The sequence below is a fragment of the Leptidea sinapis genome, chromosome 32 (assembly GCF_905404315.1).
Source record: "Leptidea sinapis chromosome 32, ilLepSina1.1, whole genome shotgun sequence".
NCBI classification, from domain to species: Eukaryota; Metazoa; Arthropoda; class Insecta; order Lepidoptera; family Pieridae; genus Leptidea; species Leptidea sinapis.
In genome coordinates this window covers 2,372,135-2,390,078 of record NC_066296.1, presented here as the reverse complement: position 1 = coordinate 2,390,078, position 17,944 = coordinate 2,372,135, and the positions used below count along the sequence as shown (strand labels likewise).

Genomic DNA, 17,944 nt, shown 5'->3' with positions numbered 1-17,944 from the left:
ATTCTTAAAAGATTCCTTTGAGTGCAAATTTCGAAGTGGTGGTGGCAGGTTATTCCAACACTTAGTGGCTGCGTAGCGAAAGCTACCACGAAATGCGGTTGTGTGGAAGATGGGTATATTTATATAGAATCGTGCGAAGCGCGGGTCTTATGTGGAATGTTAGCATCACTTCTCCATTTTAACTTTTTAAATCGATAAATAGGGATTTCGTTCTTTATTATACCGAATAGTAAGGTAGCAAAGTGCAATTTCATACGACTCCCCATTTTTAATAATGACTCTCTATTTAAATAAGGGGTAACGTGGTCTCGCCGCGGAATGGAGAAACAATATCTTGCACAAGCGTTTTGAACACGTTGTATGAGACGTTTAGTACGCTCCAATAAGCGTGGACCTATGGCTGCATCCATATAATTAAATTTGGAAAGAATCAAAGATTCACAGAGGAGTACAGGTAGGTCTTTTTTTATTGAGTTTCTGATTCGGTATAGTACTTTCAGTCTATAAAAGCAACTACGAACAATCTGAAGTATATATTTTTCGAAACGTAAGTTTTCGTCTACGAGCAAGCCAAGATTTCGGACCTCGGTTACCCTCTCTATTTGTTCATTATTAATTTTAATGTTGGGTTTACCAGTTACTACTTTTTTAACTTGATGCCGAGTACCTATAACCATATATTTCGTTTTTTTCGAATTTAATAGCAATCCATTGGATTTCGACCAGTCAAAGATCCGATTAAGGTCTGAGGTAATTGTATTGAAGGCTTCCTTATCATACGGCTTGAAAGACAGGTAAATTTGTATGTCATCAGCAAACATATGAAATTTACAATATTTGATATGTTGAACCACGTCCGCTGTGTACAGAGTAAATAATAAGGGACCTAGGATAGACCCCTGAGGTACCCCTTTTTTAATTGGGAGAGGCCGCGAAGTGGTCACATTTCCGTCATGGTTAGTAATTTCAACGAATTGATGTCTGTCACGTAAGTAGCTCGAAAACCACCGCAAAATTCTTTCTTCTACGCCGTAGAATCGCAATTTAGCTAAGAGAAGATCAAAATTAATGGAATCGAATGCTTTGGAAAAATCTAATAGAACCATAACAGTAGCTTCCCCTTTATCTTGTGAAGAAAGTATATCGTCTATTACATTTATTAGGGCTGTAGTTGTGCTGTGTTGTTTCCTAAAACCTGACTGTAATGTAGGTAGAATATTGTTTTTTTCTAAATAGGTCAGAAGTTGACTATGTACAATCTTCTCCAAAATTTTGGAAGCACAAGGCAAAATACTAATGGGTCGTAATTCGTTAATTTCGAGCGGGTCGTTTTTTTTGGGGATAGGCCTTACTAGTGCATTACGCCAAATATCCGGAAATATATCTGAAGCAATTGATTTATTAATTAGTTTGGTAAGTGGACTTAGTGTATAAGGAAGAGATAACAACAGCATATTCAGTGAGACTCCATCGGGACCAATTGCGTTTGACTGCAATTTTCGAAAGGTATTTGCAACTTCAACCTCTGTTACAGGTTGAATAGTAAAAGAATAAGATCCGAATCTGTTCATATTGAATGAATCTATGTATGTCCGAGATATACCCTCTCCTCCCGGAACGTTTAAAAAATATTGGTTTATAGCCTCTGGGTCACATAAGTTGGGGGGAAGAATTTCGTCATGTTTACTCTCAAACATCACGTTTTGTTTAATGTGTTTCCACATAGTTTTAGGGTTATTTATATGAGTGCTTATACATGAATTAAAATATGCCTGTTTTTCTGATATTAATGCGTTCGATACAACTTTCTTAAGATCCTTATAGTACAGCAAATGACCAGGATGTTTACTTAAATGCGCCCTCTTATAAGCCTCGTCACGTCGCTTCATCATTAAACGTATGTTATATGTGACCCAGGGGTAGCTATGTTCCTTAATTCTAATTTAGGTTCTAGGTTCGATCTTCTTAGTTGGCCGGGTAATCCCGTCAAACATGATCCTGCTGTGTGTTATTAATTGAGAATGAGCTGTCACGCTCGGATATGTAACGCATCTCGCATATTTACGATAGTATTTTATGTCTATATGGAACTCAAAAATTGTCGTTTTTTTTTATATGAGAGGGGGCAAACGGGCAAGAGGCTCACGGGATGGGTGAGAGGTGAGCCTATGCCCGCAACCGCCCATGGACATCCGCAACAACAGGTGTGTCAAGAAATGCGTTGCCAGCCTTTAAGGTGGGAGTATGCTTTTTTCTTGAAGGTCCCTAAGTCGTATCTGTTCGGGAAGACCGCTGCCGGTAGTTGATTCCACAAAGTGGCTGTGCGAGGCAATAAATTTCGGACAAAACGCGCGGTTGTGGAATGCCAGACGTCTACGTGATGCAGTTGGTACTTTGGCAGTTGGCATGTAATATCCGGTGGTGGAGTTCGGCCGCTGGAATCAACCCGAACAGCTCCTCTGAGCACACCCCGTAATAAATGCGGTAGAAGAACCCACATCTCTACGCAATGCTAGAGAATCAAGCCGATCGGAGATGACTTGACCGTCGATGATTCCAGCCGCTCTTCGTTGTATGCAGTCAAATGGTAGAAGCTGGTACTGGGGAGCACCCGCCCAGAGGTGAGAACAGTACTCCATGTGAGGCCGAATTTGCGCCTTATAAAGTTGCAGGCGGTGGCTTTTAGTGACGTACTGTCTCGCCTTACTTAGTACACCAAGCTTTTTTGAGGCCAGTTTGGCCTTCTCTTCCAAGCGACTTCTTTCCACGGAACTGAACGTCACTCGATATATCGACGCCAAGTATGCCAATACAGGCTGTGGCCGTTAGAGGAGTGTTCTCGAATCGAGGGGATACGACAAAGGGAGACTTTTTAGTGGTGAACGCAAAAACTTGTGTCTTCTTGGGGTTGAATTGGACTAAATTTTGTCGGCCCCATTCCGAGACTGCAAAGCATAGTCTCGATTTCAGACACAAGTTTGTTCCGGTTCTCGTCGACTTCTCGGGAAGCCCATAGGATGGCAGTTTCGCTATAAACGCTTTATGCCACACCCGATCGAAGGCCTTCGCTATATAGAAACTCACCGCCAACGCCTCTCCCTTTGACTCCGCTTGCGCCCATTTATGGGTGAGCTATGCAAGAAGATCACCAGCTGAGCGACCCTGACGGAAACCGTACTGGCAGTCGCTGATCAGCTGGTGCCCCTCTAGGTATCCCAAGAGCTGGCGGTTGATGATCCGGAGGTAAACATCCGGCATGGCGCCGTGCTTAAGGCGCTTCTTGCCGGATTTTTACCTCCGGCATGTATGACTCGCTCCGCGGAAAATGCGGTGGTGGTGCACCTTGGTCATCCAGAGTCGAGTTGGACGCGAAAAGGGAGCCCAGGAGATCAGCTTTCTCTTTCGCGTCATGGACCAGCGAGTCATCATCCCTGTGCAGTGGTGGAATGGCTGGCTGGCTGAAGTTTCCTTGGACAGCCTTGGCGAGCGACGAGAACGCACGAGTTCCCGAGGGAAGGCGTGCAAGTCTCTCGCCAATTCTGCCAATGTGCTTCGACTTCGCCTCAGCAATAACTCTTTTGAAGGACCTGGAGGCATGATTGAAGTGTTTTAAGTTCGCTGGAATTCACATCCTTAGATACCACCGCATTGACAAAAGCCTGATAGCACTCCTGCTTTCGGCGAGAGGCCATTTTGCAGGAGCGGTCAAACCATGGTTGGGACCTGCCACCGATGGGCACAGAGGAGGATGGAATGAAGAGTTCCATACCTTGCAGTACCACATCAGCAACAGCGTCAGCAGCGGCATCTGGATCTCCCAGCGAAAAACAGATCTGCCTCCACGGGTAGGATGCAAAAAAGCACCGCATCTCGTCCCACCCTGCTGACCTATAGTGCCACACGCGGCGACAGCCTAAGAATCGGGGCTGTGTTAGGTGCGTGATCGGCACGGTGCTCCGGATGAGGCAGTGGTCCGACGATCCCAGAGGAGGGTCAACGGAAACTAGGTAGCTGTCCGGATGTGAGGTCAACAGAAGGTCCAACAGTGAAGGTGTATGATCTTGCACATCTGGGATTCGCGTTGGCGCAATAACCAGTTGCATCAGACCATATGCTAAGGCGAAGTCGTGGACAGATCTCCCTGCATGATCAGTGGTACGTGAGCCTAGCCATTCGGCGTGGTGGGCGTTAAAATCGCCAAGAAACATGATCTCTGAAGTGGGGAACTGCTCCAACACGGAATCTGTAGCCATTTGGATGTGTTCGACGAGTCGGTCAGTCTCTGCGTTACCGCTATGGGACCTATACAGGCATGCGTAGATTCGCGGATGGTCATCGCAGTCTACACGCAGCCAGATGATGGATAGGTCCTGTCCTTCAGGAAAACTCAGGCGTCGAGAACAGACATCCTCCCTGCCGTAAACGCACACGCCAGCTCGTGGTATAAAGGAGTGTTCCAAATTATACCCCGGGTATGAAAGGTAAGATGAATCAGCCAGGGAGGATATCTATGTCTCGGTTAAAAAGAGCAGGGCTGGCTTCGCCGTATCCAGGTGAAAGTGGACGGCATTTAAATTTGAGCGAAGCCCCCTGATGTTGCAAAAGTCCACAGCGAGTATGGAGGAGGGTGGTTTGAGCCTCCTGCTCTGTTTGCCCCGAATCAGCGCAGATTTGCCCCCTCCTGAATACGCGGGGCAGCCTGGGCAACCACTATTAGGTACAGGGCCTAATTGTGGATGCCCAGGGACGGCTTCTCCAGGGTTGCATAGCCTGGTACCGTCCTGGAGTAGTCTATTTTTAGTCCGTGCTGACATTTGCATTTGGGAGAGGGGGTGTAGGCCTCCGGATACCCCACTCACCGGACGAAACACAGTGGCGTAGCCGCTATTTCATGCCGGTTTCAAGTGGGGATGTGGTATTTCTCCGAGCGTGCCGGCCCAATTCGGTTGTGTCCGTGAGGACCCAACATGGCACTACAACTCCTGTCGTTTTTGTAAAAAGAAAAAAAAAACAGGTATATGTATATAATATATTGAGTCTCTTGCTGTTAGACAACAGATTAAAAACAGGCCTGAAATATTAGTTCAGTGTGCGTGACAAGCTACGTCTTACACTCGCGATTTGAATGAAACTTTGTGTTAATGTGTGTGAATTGCTCAAAATAGAGGTTAGTTCAAAAGTCTATTTTTTCTACATTTTCACAGCTTTCATAGTCTATCTAGACGTATAAATGATCTAAGATATATGTATAGGTAAAAATATAATATAGTCTTAACAACTAACTGTATATATTATCCTACTCAAATATTGTATTGGAAATTCAAAATGGTCAGACAGAAGTTTCTTGTAAGGTTTCTGTATTCATTTCCCGAAGGCAACTGAGGTTCGTGAATAACTTAGTATCCATTTCTTGTTAACAAAGAGCTTGCTCAGCTAAGAATTGTTCCCTATAATGTAAGAAATTATACTAGGTAGAAGTACAGACGAGTAAAAATGAAGGACTCTGCTCGTGATATTAGCGAGTGAAGCACCGTTATGCTAGTGTGTGTGCGGTTACGGGGAATACTAATTACACAATTTTTTCTCCCTTAAATAATCATATATGGCACAAATACTTATATAGTATCTTTTTTACACTTTTTCACAACGCACGACGGCATTTTTAAAATATTTTATTGAGACGCAAACTGATGTGTCGCAGAAGATGACAATTCTCATAATGTCCGCCTATCGGCCTGTAGTAGTATAAGTGTGTGCGTGGGGCTATGTATTTACACGTTAATCGGCTTGTTTTGGTGCTACACTGTTATGTAAGGTGACACGGAGTTCTTATTTTTTTACTAGTCCGTGGGTAGAGTAGGAGACAAACATATTGTTTCACAAAATAAACATGCAACTGTTTTAACTCGTAACAGGAACACATTTAATTAATTAAAATGGGAAATACATGTGATAATACTAATAAAAATTATTTTTTGTTTAAGTAAAACTCTTTTAAAGGATTAAAACACGTGTTATTGTAACTGTTTTTACATTAGATTTTTATTTTCGTTAACCCGACGTTTCAAGACCTTTCCAGCGGGCCTACCATGAACTCATATACCGAACGGGCATATACCGCGTTTCGTGAAAGCCCCGTGTTGTTTTAAATTTTAAAATAGTCAAATCCTGATATAAGAACTTAGAAATTGAATATATTAATATATGACAACTAAAGTAAACAGTGGTGGAAAAGTGGTTCTTAAAAAGTTAAATTTACAGTTATTTTTAAGATTACAAAATTGTTTTTGTGGTTCTTAGTGAGAAAAAATTGTGGGTAGTGTGAAAAAACTCTGTCTTTGGTTTGTCGCAGTCCAGCGTTCATTCACACACTCTTTATTCAAGTACTGAACGAATATTTTAATTTAATCGTCACGATCCTCGTGGCGTTGTGGATACCTAGAGCGATTACTTGTGATGCTCCGTGCCTGATCCGGGATCGAATCTCAGCCGGAAATAATTTTGTTTTTGTATAAAATATTATATTATAATAAATTAATAATACAACAGCTGTGAAGGATTGAATTAATTTGGAATTTATTACAGGATTTAAATTATGCAAAATATTTGGAAAGCTTAGAATCATGTTTAAAGTGTAATCCTAAATTATTCTGGACTTACATTAAACAAAAAAGAGGTAATAGCAGTTCTTTTCCAGCTGAAATTTTTTCAGATAACAAAAATGCAACAAATGGCCCCGATATGTGTGAGTTATTTGCCTCACAGTTTTCTTCTATTTATAACATGGATACCATCTCTGTTCCAACTGGGTCTCATGAGCCGACTGCAACCAGTACCTTAATGGCCCTTTTCAGAGGCCTCGGCCCCGTATTCAGAGTGTTAAAAAGACTTGACACTACAAAAGGAGCCGTTGCAGATAGAATTCCGTCAGTCTTTGTAGTCAAATGTGCTAGTGCTTTAGCACTGCCTCTAACTATTATCATAAATAAATCTCTCGGTACTGGTGTATTTCCATCTACTTGGAAAGAGTCTCTTATTTTGCCATTGTTTAAGAGCGGCAACCCTAAGCACGTCATAAATTATAGGCCTATAACAATAATTTCCGTATTTGCTAAAGTTTTTGAGGTTCTGGTGTATCCAATTCTGTTATTCCATTTAAGACAAATTATTATAACTCAACAACTTGGGTTTATGAAAAAGAGATCTACAGCTACTAACCTTATGTCCTTTGTCGGTGATCTGTCTGAGGAAATGGATCATGGTCATTCAATTGACACTATTTATACCGATTTCAGCAAGGCTTTTGACAAAGTTAACCATGAACTAATTATTTACAAGCTTTATTCTTCTGGAATCGATGGTATGTTCTTAAAATGGTGCAAGTCTTACTTAACTAACCGTAAATCTTCTGTTGTCATTGGAGGCTATTCTTCTAAGCCTTTTACTACTCTGTCAGGTGTCCCACAAGGCTCCCATTTGGGACCATTATTTTTTAACTTATTTATTAATGACATATACAATTGCTTCGAAAATTCTAGGTTTTATTTATTCGCTGACGATCTTTAATTTTTCAGACAAGTTAATTCGGCCGATAAAGTTCTTCTTCTCCAAAATGACTTAGATAATCTAGTAAACTGGTGTCAGGAAAATGGAATGAGATTAAACACTGATCAATGTCACGTAATCCACTTTAGTAGACAAAAAAATAATTTACCCACGAGAACATATTATGTTAATGCTATTGCTTTGGCTGAAGTGAACCTGGTTAGGGATCTAGGGGTCATCGTCGACAACAGGTTAAGGTTTAATTCCCATATTGATGCAATTACTAAAAAAAGCTTTCAGATTTTAGGCTTTGTGTTACGCAACTCCAATCCCTTTAAAGGGCACACAACAAAAATCACCATTTATAATGCTCTAGTGCTGAGCACTTTAGAATATTGTACGGTCGTTTGGAACCCGCATTACGATGTATATAACACTTAGAATCAGTTCAGAAGAGGTTTCTCTGGCATATAGCTGTAATCTATCGAAAAAAAAATCCTTCTTATACACGTAGACTGCAGTATTTCCACCTTAACTCACTTAAGTCCCGTAGAACTTTGCTCGACAGAATGTTCCTCTTTAAATTACTAAATAATATTATTGATTCTCCTCATCTTATATCGAAACTAAACCTCGCTGTTCCAAAAACTCAACAGAGAGCGTGTAAGAAATATAATCCATCCTAAACTGGATAGCTTATTTATCAAAGTGACCGATTCGAAAAAAGTTGCTACTTCCTTAGAGGAAAGTGAATCGTCTTGTTAATAACTTTTAAAAATAGTGAAAACTTAGAAAAGAAAAATTTTATTGATTAAAGATGAGATGAGAATACTTTATTGGACTTTTTTGTAAAACAAAATACTGAAAATAAAACCAAAAATTAAAATACTAAAGACTAGGCAGTAAAGGCCCGGGCTATAGCCTGTTCGCAAAAACGAATTAAAAAAAATGTACTTTGTGGTCCTGTCAAATCAAACATCAATGGAGGTGCGTTCATAACTCGTTATTTTTACGAAAACACATAAGCAAACATTTAATTTGTAATTCAAAGAACTATATTTATTTATATTACTATTATTTAATAAGTGTAAAAAAGGGCTTAATGGTTTATAATTTGACGCAATTCCGCAATTTTAAAATGTATTTTTAGTATTTTCTACGCAAAAAAAAACCGCTAAAATCATATCATTTTAGGTTTCGAAACGCAATTTTATTTCGTCATTCTTCATAAGCGATCCAAACGCCATTCAGTAAAAGGCAATTCATGGTACAAATTTTAGTTATTCAAGTTGGGTACCTAAACTGAACTGCATCGGATTCACATCGCTTATCAAGTTGATGGTAGGCCCTCTGATCTCGACTTGCAGACCAAAGAGAATTTAAACACTGAGCGGGACTGCAGATAAGATGAGTCAAAGATTTGTCATAGTTGTCATTATGAAGTTTAGCGCTATTGTTTGCCTCGGAGGTGGTATTTGCTGTAGACAGATGGTTTTTGGCAAAATTTACTGACAGTATACTCTTCTTTTTTTGTATGTGTCGGTTGAAATCTAATGTAAAAAATATGTTTTAGCGTATGTGTCCTACGAGCAGCTCAATATTATCATATTTTTGTGGTAGTATCCAGTCGATCAATGCAATTTTACATTCATGGGAGTTTCTATTATATATGCAAATTTATGTGTTATGGTGCAAAATTTCAAAGAATTGTTAAAAAATGTTATTTTAGCACACAAATTTGGAATGGAGCATTCAACCCCAGCCTTTTTAATGAAAAAAATTTAATTGTAACATAAAATTGTTATTAAATCATCCCTTCTTCTTAGATATGAGACATGTCTTTTTGAATGAGTAGATTTTGACGTTCAGTATCTTATTGAAAAGCATTATTTTAAATAAATATTTATTACTTTACTACATTGAGTTCCAATTATTTAAAAAAAAAAACTATCTACAATACAATTTATTATGTACCGTGGACGTACTCGCAGTACACTGGGGCTTTACAACAACTAAAGACTAAGCCTCGTCTACCTCAGAACTGACTTTTAAAACAAAACATTGTTTGTGTCTTAGATTAAGGATCGGTCTCCGCTGCGCTCTAACTAGATACCGCAAGCGTAGTCGCAAAGTGCTAAAACTAATACTAAGCCCAAGTGGGCGTACTCGAGCCAATCTCGTACAATGTGTGACGTTGACGTGCCATATGTACGGTTAAACTTTGCTTATAATCGAAACTAAAATCCCGGGTTCCGAAGTAAAACTTTGTAAAAATAATACTACAAGAAATAAGAAAGACACTGGGTTCACATATCATCAGTAAGTATTTTGTATTTTATTAATTTCAATGTAAAATATCACGAAGCGTATAATATAAGTTACAAGATTAGATAGATTCCATTGAGTTGCCGCAATAAAAAAGCTATTGTTCTTAGGTAGTGCGGTATCTAGTTGGAGCGCAGCGGAGACAATCTTTAATCTAATCCTAAATATATAATTCTAATAGACTTTTTTGAAGAAAATAAATTTAACAATATGTTTATTTTGTTGCAGACTCACTTCAATCAGAACACTGGTCCTATGATTGTAAGTACCAATGGGGAAAGAGATCCTACTTTAACTGTGCCTAGTAATTTATATATAAAAAATAATTTTAACTGATATTACGAACAAAAGGAAAAGAAATACAAATTATGTTTTTTTTTTAAAAAATATAATAGGCCTGCTATTTTTTTACAAAACTTTCTGAGAAGCCTGGAATCATGAATTTGATAACCGCGGGAGTTTATAGGTCTTGCAGCAGGGACAGAACCTTTTAATAACTAGCAAGGAAGGCTCAAATTTCAGTGGTTGTACGGCATTGGGCAAGACCTCCAAGCCTTAAGAACCAGGATTGGAAGAAATTAGTGAAATGTAGGAACATTGGGAGGTTCCTTTTCGAATAGCTCAATGTCCGAATGGGCCAACTGTAACGCAATAATAATAGACGAGAAGCTCTTTCATTTAACTGGCTTAGTTATTCTGGGTGGGAAAAAAAACCCTGGCTGGGCAACCAACCATCATTGAGTGCTCGTATAATAGGCCTACAATAAGTACAACATAGGGTTCAATTTGTATCGAAAAATCAATCACATTATCTTCACTTTTTTTATTGAAAAGGTGGACAAACGAGCGTACGGGTCACCTGGTGTTAAGTGATCACAGCCGCTCACATTCTCTTCCAACACCAGAGGAATAACAGAAGCGTTGCCGGCCTTTAAGAAAGGTGTACGCACTTTTTTGAAAGTACCCATGTTGTATCGTCCCGGAAACTCCTCACAAGGAAGCCCATTCCACACCTTTGTAGTACGTGGAAGAGTGTTCCTTGAAAACCGCACTGTAGGGGTTTACTGCCTTATCACAAAAACCAAAGAAATTTAATGTAACTATCATGTTGTCAGTTGTTTTTGATAAAAAAATGTGTGTTTGTACTTGTGTTTGCACGCAAGAAGTTACACTTCTTTGGCCTTACGAGGCTAAAATCATTTATTCCTCCTGCTATTCTACGTTTTAAGCTACGGCTGTATGGGCTTGAACCCTTTGCCTGTCCTAATAATGGACGAAGAAATAACTAATGACGCAAACGTCAGAAAATATGAAGAACCAACTTCAACCGTTACTTTTGTTTTACAGTGATGCATCTTAATATTTCACTCTCATCATTTTTCATGACGCGCCTAAAGAAGTATAACTTCAACAATAGTCCCGAATTACATAGTCATTTTTAACTCAATTGAAATGCAGATGAGACAAGATGGCCAGGCGAGTGCACCGAAGGGAAGTATCAATCCCCGATCAACATAATGACTCGCAGCGCCATCGTTGACAAACACGGCCTTCACATAAGGGGCCCCCTGTTCTTTCGAGGCTATGACAGGGTCAACGTGACAGCTGTCAACAACGGACACACCCGTGAGTATTGACTTGCATCCGCTCACAAACATTTCTAGATTTGATTTTCTGAACTGCTAAATCGAATAGGTATTTGAAAATCGTGCGGAAAGGCATCGAATTTAATTTTACGTTTTCGAATGTAGGTTAACGTATGCAACTGTAAATGCCAAATATCGGAGAGATCGATTCGTTTTTTTTAATTCGTACGAAAACCTTGGTTTTTTTTTAACCGAATGTAAACAAAACGAACGCATACCATTCCTTTTGAATAAAAATAAATGAATTTGAAAATGAAAAAAGTGCCGGTCGAACTCAATTGTGTTTCACTCAGATATTGTGTTTTTCAAGAATCCTGAGCTGCACTGCATTGTAATTAGCAGGGCGTATCACTAACCATCAAGAACGTCTTGCTCGTCTCCTTCTAGAATTTAGACCTAACTCATATCTAGCAAAGAATTTGCAGAACTTAAACATATTTATGTAAACGAAGATGCAAACTTCGCAAATATGTAAATATCACCTTATGCCGTTTTGTGTCGATACACTTGGCCCATGGGGCCGATAGATGTGAAAATGTACAGAGAAGTATCTTCTCGCCTCAAAAGGGCTATTGGTAACCCAAGCGCTGGCAGATATTTCGGTCAACCTTACTATCCAACGTGGAAACGTTGCCAGTATTCTTGGTACACTTTCCCGCAACGATAGTCTTAATTTAATGTTATTATAATATTTTTATTATTATGTGGAAAAGGAGGAGCCCACATTCTCTTGCAACACCAGAGGAATCACAGGAGCGTTGTAGGCACGCGCTTTTTTTTTGAAGGTACCTATGTCATATCGTCCCGGAAACACCACACAAGGAAGCTCATTCCACAGCTTTGTAGTACGTGGAAGAAAGCTCCTTGAAAAGCGCACTGTGGAGGTCACACATCCAGGTCGTGGGAATGATATCCTAATTTGTGGCATGTCGTGCGAAGGTGGAATATTATATTGCAAGTACATTTATAAGATTTGTTTTGTATCAATAAAATATATTTGTATATCAATAGTAAAATGGACGATAGTGGAAGACTTCCCAACGCCCCTGGTGTCAGGAGGACCTCTCAGAGGCAATTACAGCTTCCTGCAGTTCCATCTACATTGGCTGTCTGAACATGCTATTGATGGGATGAAGTAAGTTGAGAGTTTAATATCTTCAAATTAATTAAGAATAATATTTTTATAAAAAAAATTAGTTATCTAAATGTTGTAAGTTATCTTTGGTGTTAATTCTGCCAATATTTAGACTAGGCTGAGATCTACAGATCGTACTTAGACTTTGCTCAGACTTTATTTACGTAAAACTTAGCTGAGTGTAATGAAACGCGAAGTTGACTTTTGCATTGGGCTGCCTTTCAGCTGTTAAATGATTAATATCCGGACGACCGAGCCTTGCTCGGATTTTTAGGAATATATATTTAGGATATATATAAGAATTTCTCGTTTAAAGATATAAGATAAAACCGAAATCAAAGATTATACGAAGCTTACACTTAGCTAAGTCTTACGTTAGCAAAGTCTGAGCAAAGTTTAAATACGCCCTACAGGCCTCTGCCTTATAGTTAGGGGCGTCCATCACCGAAACATCGGCCCACGCGAAACCCCCGACCAAACAACTGAATTAATGGGCAACGTAAAACTCTACTTTAAACAATTCAATTAAAAAAAACTAAAGAAATAGGTAGGGGAAGGGTAGGTAATAGGTATACATTATAACGGCCCACACTTTACCGCTGTATGAGGCGAAAGTCTGGACACATATGGAGTCTTATCTCAGTGCGTGGATGCTTGAATCATCAGGGATCCAGGGCGCTGCAAACGTTGCTTACGTTGATCGTATAAGGGGATTGATTTAAAGAGCTGTTGGACCTGATCCCTGCGATTGAATCCCACCTTAGGCCCACTCGCCACAAACTTGTATAGTGTCACGAGGGGGTCAGGGATTGGAAAGTAATACACAGTTTAAAGCATAGTTTCTCAACCTTATTTTGCTCACCGCCCACTTTGAGAATATGTTTTTTTCTGGAGTATTTTCGTGTATTTTTTTGCCTTTTTAGACTATATATTTTAATCTACCCACGCCCCATCTGCGCCATCTCAATATCCCCTAATTTTCTCTGGGTCTTCTACTGCCCCCCCCGAAAGTCTCAAACGCCCACAAGGGGACGTTATCGCCCACGTCGAGAACCTATGGTTTAAAGGAACAAGCCTTTATTTGCGTTCACTTCCATGAACTTGCACTTCGCCGGTCTGTCGCTATTCCTCTTCAGATGGCGGTGCTTTCAGCAGATCACACTGCACTGAACACTCGTTTTCTTCTATCTTCTCCTCACTGAATCACTTTCCTCTTTTCACTACTTCTTCTTCTCTTCCTTCTTTTCCCTTTCACTTTCGAGTCTTTAGAACTGCCGTAGGCCACGGTTAGTATGGCTGTATACCCCCGGGTCTGTTCTCTACTTTCAAAATGATTCCCTTCCATCTTTACATTTAAATTGTACTAGAAATTTTAGTAGATACTTTTCTGCTGAGCTACGGGTATTGTTGACGGAGCTGTCGAAATTATCAAAGTCAGGTGTTGCAAACACCGTGCAGCGGTAATTAGTTACCATCGGGTGAAAAAATTTTTGGGGGAGGTCTTTGTCGAGCAGTGGACGTCTTCACGCTAATGATGAAAAAAAAATTAAAATGTAAATTTTAGACTACATCCTTGATAATGAAATGATCTAAACTTGTTATTCATATTATATAATTTCATTATTTCATCAAAGAAATTTTATTGTAATACAACTTTGAAGTTGGTGCCGATTTTAACCTAAGCCCTACGACTATTAATCTAAACTTTTAACTGTATATCGTAAACTTAGATTAAGGATTGATCTCCGCTGCGCTCCAACTAGATACCGCAGACAAAGTCGCTAAATGGGGTAACTAATACTACGTCCAACTGGGTGTACTCCAGCCACTCTCGAACAATGTGTGACGTTAACGTGCCACATGATCTGTTAAACTTTGCTAGTAATTAAAACTAAAATGCCGGGTTGCGTAGTAAAAATATAACTACAAGATATAAGAAAGACACTGGTAACACATATCATCAGTAAGTATTTTGTATTTTCTTATTAATTTCAATATAAAACAACACGTAGCGTTCGTTATAAAATTTGAAAGATGCCATTGAGTGTCAAGATGCCACGCACACAAGCATCTAATAGGTGCCGTAGTAATAAACCTATGTTCTTAGGTAGTATGGTATCTAGCTGGAACGCAGCGAAGACTAATCCTTAATCTAGGATCGTAAGTATGAAAGTTAAATCATAAAAAAATGTAAATTGGTCCACAAACTGACGAGTTCTGACAAACATCAAAAATACGCACGATAAAATCCCGCTATGATTCGCTTCATCTTGAATCTAATGTCTTTCCCGAAAGAGTGTGAGTCATATTCATAATTGTTATTTTTGAGTAATTTATGACATCAACGCTTCAAGAACACTAAAACGTTGAATAAAGAGAAATCTTTGTTGTAGATATCCGATGGAAATCCACATGGTGCATATTAAGACTGGTCTGACGGTGGACGAAGCGCTGGAGAGACCTGACGGACTTGCGGTCCTCGCTGTTCTTTGTCAGGTACGTAGATACGTACGTAGATCACATTACAATGAGTAATTCAATCAAGGTTACAACATAATGGGATACATCAACAGCAATTTAGTTCGTGCGTTATTGAACATATATCTTTGTTATAACTAGTAGTTGCCCAATGCATTCGCAACTGTTTTATCTACATTAACTAACTAATATTAAGATGGCATAGCGACATCCCATTCTGGACGGACGCATGCCAAGAAAGGGAAAGTGAAGATATTAGTAGGATATAAGCTAGTTAACCCGACAGACGTTGTTCTATTCTTTAAAAAAAGTTGTTTTTTATTAATATATCAAAAGCCACCGTGACAATCTAGACGTATTCTGAATGTCTTAGAATTAGTAGTATCTAAGTCGTACTCAATCTCGTGGATAAATTGGTACAAAAATAATACATCAATTATAAATAATTTAGGGTTTCGAATGGAAATTAAAGCTATCCATCTCTCAAACTGAAACATTCATAACTTAATTTGTATAATAATCTATGCGCCTCTGGGGCCTAAGGTACATGACGTGTCTCGACACAAAACAGGACAAAAATCTATGATTCTATAAGACTCACCCAGATATATAGATGAGACCTTGGCATTTGGCATTCAATGCTGCTGCATTGAAGGCCACAAGATGGACCGACAATCTGGTCAAGATCGCCGGAACACGTTGGATCTTTGGGAGAGGCGTTTGTCCAGCAGTGGACGCCTTCCAGCTGATGATGATGATTCAGGGAATGCGTTTGCGATGTTTTAAATTCCACGAATGAAAGCTTTTAGAAAAAAATATATTACTTGTAGAAGGTGAATTTATATTAATTCCAATTTGTTTTCTCTACATAATATAGAGATTAGTTTTATCTCTATCAGGGACTTAGACTTAGACTAGGTCATTAGACTTTTTTAATATTTTTAATAACAACGTTTGGACTGAGCATTAAAGTTGAATAAATATTAAATGCAGGTGAGCAGTGAGGGAGCCAGTGAATTTGCTCTCGGGGAGATCGCGGCATTCTTCCCGCAGCTGGTGGACCGCAACTCCAAATACCCGAACCCTGCTGTCATCGATGTATTGTAAGTTTACTTGAATTACACACTTTTACACAAATTATCTTGTAAATAAATAGCCTGTACTATGGGTACAATAAGACAACGATATATTTAATACAATATGCTTACTTAAACATACATAAATACATAATGTTTGCACCTACCGGGATTCGAACCCGGGACCTCTAGCTTAGTAGTCAGGGTCACTAACCATTCAGCTATATCAAGTAATCAATAAAATCAAGATACGCAATATCAGTCAGCCAGTCATGAGTGTGAAAGATTACTTTGTCATGTTAGTTATTCAATTAGTTATTACATAATATACCTAGTCTTGCAATTAAAACTGAAGCAAAGAAAAGAACATTCTATTAAATAACATTTATTAATTTTACAGTGTGTTAGTTTAAAACATAAATATACAATAATTTAAAATATAAAAAGCTCATTCGAAGTGTTCTCAATTGTCTGCAATACCTTCCGTTAAACATTGAGGGCAGTTATCAATAGAAGCACGCAATCTTTCCGTGGGAAAATTCTTCACTATCAATCGTACGAAGTAGAATCGGTTCAGAAATACAGCAGAATATGATTCTACAAATTGCGTACTTTGACATCATCATCAGCCGGAGGACGTCCACTGCTGGACAAAGGCGTCCCCCAAACATCTCCACGGCGATCGATCCTGCGCTGCCCTCATTCAACGTATTCCGGATCTTGACTAAATCGTCGGTCCATCTTGTGGGGGCCCACTAATTTTTGACATAATGTCTAGATATGAAATGTGGCTTGTGGTATTAAAAGGCATTTATTTTCTCAAAACTGATTCCTTAGAATCCTTTTTGATGTCACTTCTAACATTACTTCTGCTACCGCTTCGGAAACAAATGGCGCTCTGAGAGTGAAGACGCGGCGCAAGAAACTCTGCCAGCATTTTGTTTGCGCTCTTTTTAATAATTGTACTGTCATTATTTAACTGAACCACTCCTTCATACAATTACACTATTGATCTTACACTAAGCATTAATAACTATTTAAATTATAAACTATTAAACATTATAAATATCTAATAATAATTATTCATAACTTATAACTATGTTTCGAAGTGTAACATCTACTAAATTGTATACAGCATTCACAAAACAAAAACAAGAAAACGTTACTAAAAACAAAAAAGTATGAAAATTAAAAAAAAAAAAAACATTAAGCTTGTTTATGACATATTTTTTTTTTCATTTATAAACTTGGACCCTTTATTATATCGAAACATATCTATAGTGCTATTATTAGCTTGCAGTTTATTATTTTATCGTTTCGTTTGTTATAACTATCCCCGTGTTATTTACCATAAGCATTACATGAGCATAAAGCTCTTTCTTTCCAAATACACTCTAGACCAACGGACGCGTAGTAAATAGTCTATGGTTTTGCTCAGTCGCCTCATGAGCCCGGAGCCGCAGTCGTTCTACACGTACCACGGGTCACTGACAACCCCCATGTGCCAGGAGGTGGTCACCTGGATCGTGATGGACCAGCCACTCATCATATCTGACACTCAGGTAAAGTATTATGACAAAATTCATCTGACACGATAGTTCACAAAGAGATGACAATTTTTTATAAAGAAAATAAGGGACGAGACCAGCAGGACTTCAGCTGGTGATAATTGATATGCCCTGCCCAGTACAATGCAATGCCACTCAGGATTCTTGAAAAACCCAAATATTCTGAGCAGC

At 39.0% G+C, this 17,944-nt stretch overlaps 1 protein-coding gene across 1 annotated transcript in view; it reads left to right on the top strand.

The window, feature by feature from the left end:
• The window catches only part of LOC126974561 (carbonic anhydrase 7-like), a 36,812-nt gene that overhangs the window by 13,900 nt on the left and 4,968 nt on the right, over nt 1-17,944 (top strand). Inside the window, exons 2-7 of the mRNA XM_050822096.1 lie at nt 10,099-10,131; nt 11,329-11,496; nt 12,528-12,651; nt 15,045-15,147; nt 16,123-16,232; nt 17,644-17,767. Of these exons, the coding sequence (XP_050678053.1) occupies nt 10,099-10,131; nt 11,329-11,496; nt 12,528-12,651; nt 15,045-15,147; nt 16,123-16,232; nt 17,644-17,767 (662 nt within the window). The remainder of the gene's footprint in view (nt 1-10,098; nt 10,132-11,328; nt 11,497-12,527; nt 12,652-15,044; nt 15,148-16,122; nt 16,233-17,643; nt 17,768-17,944) is intronic.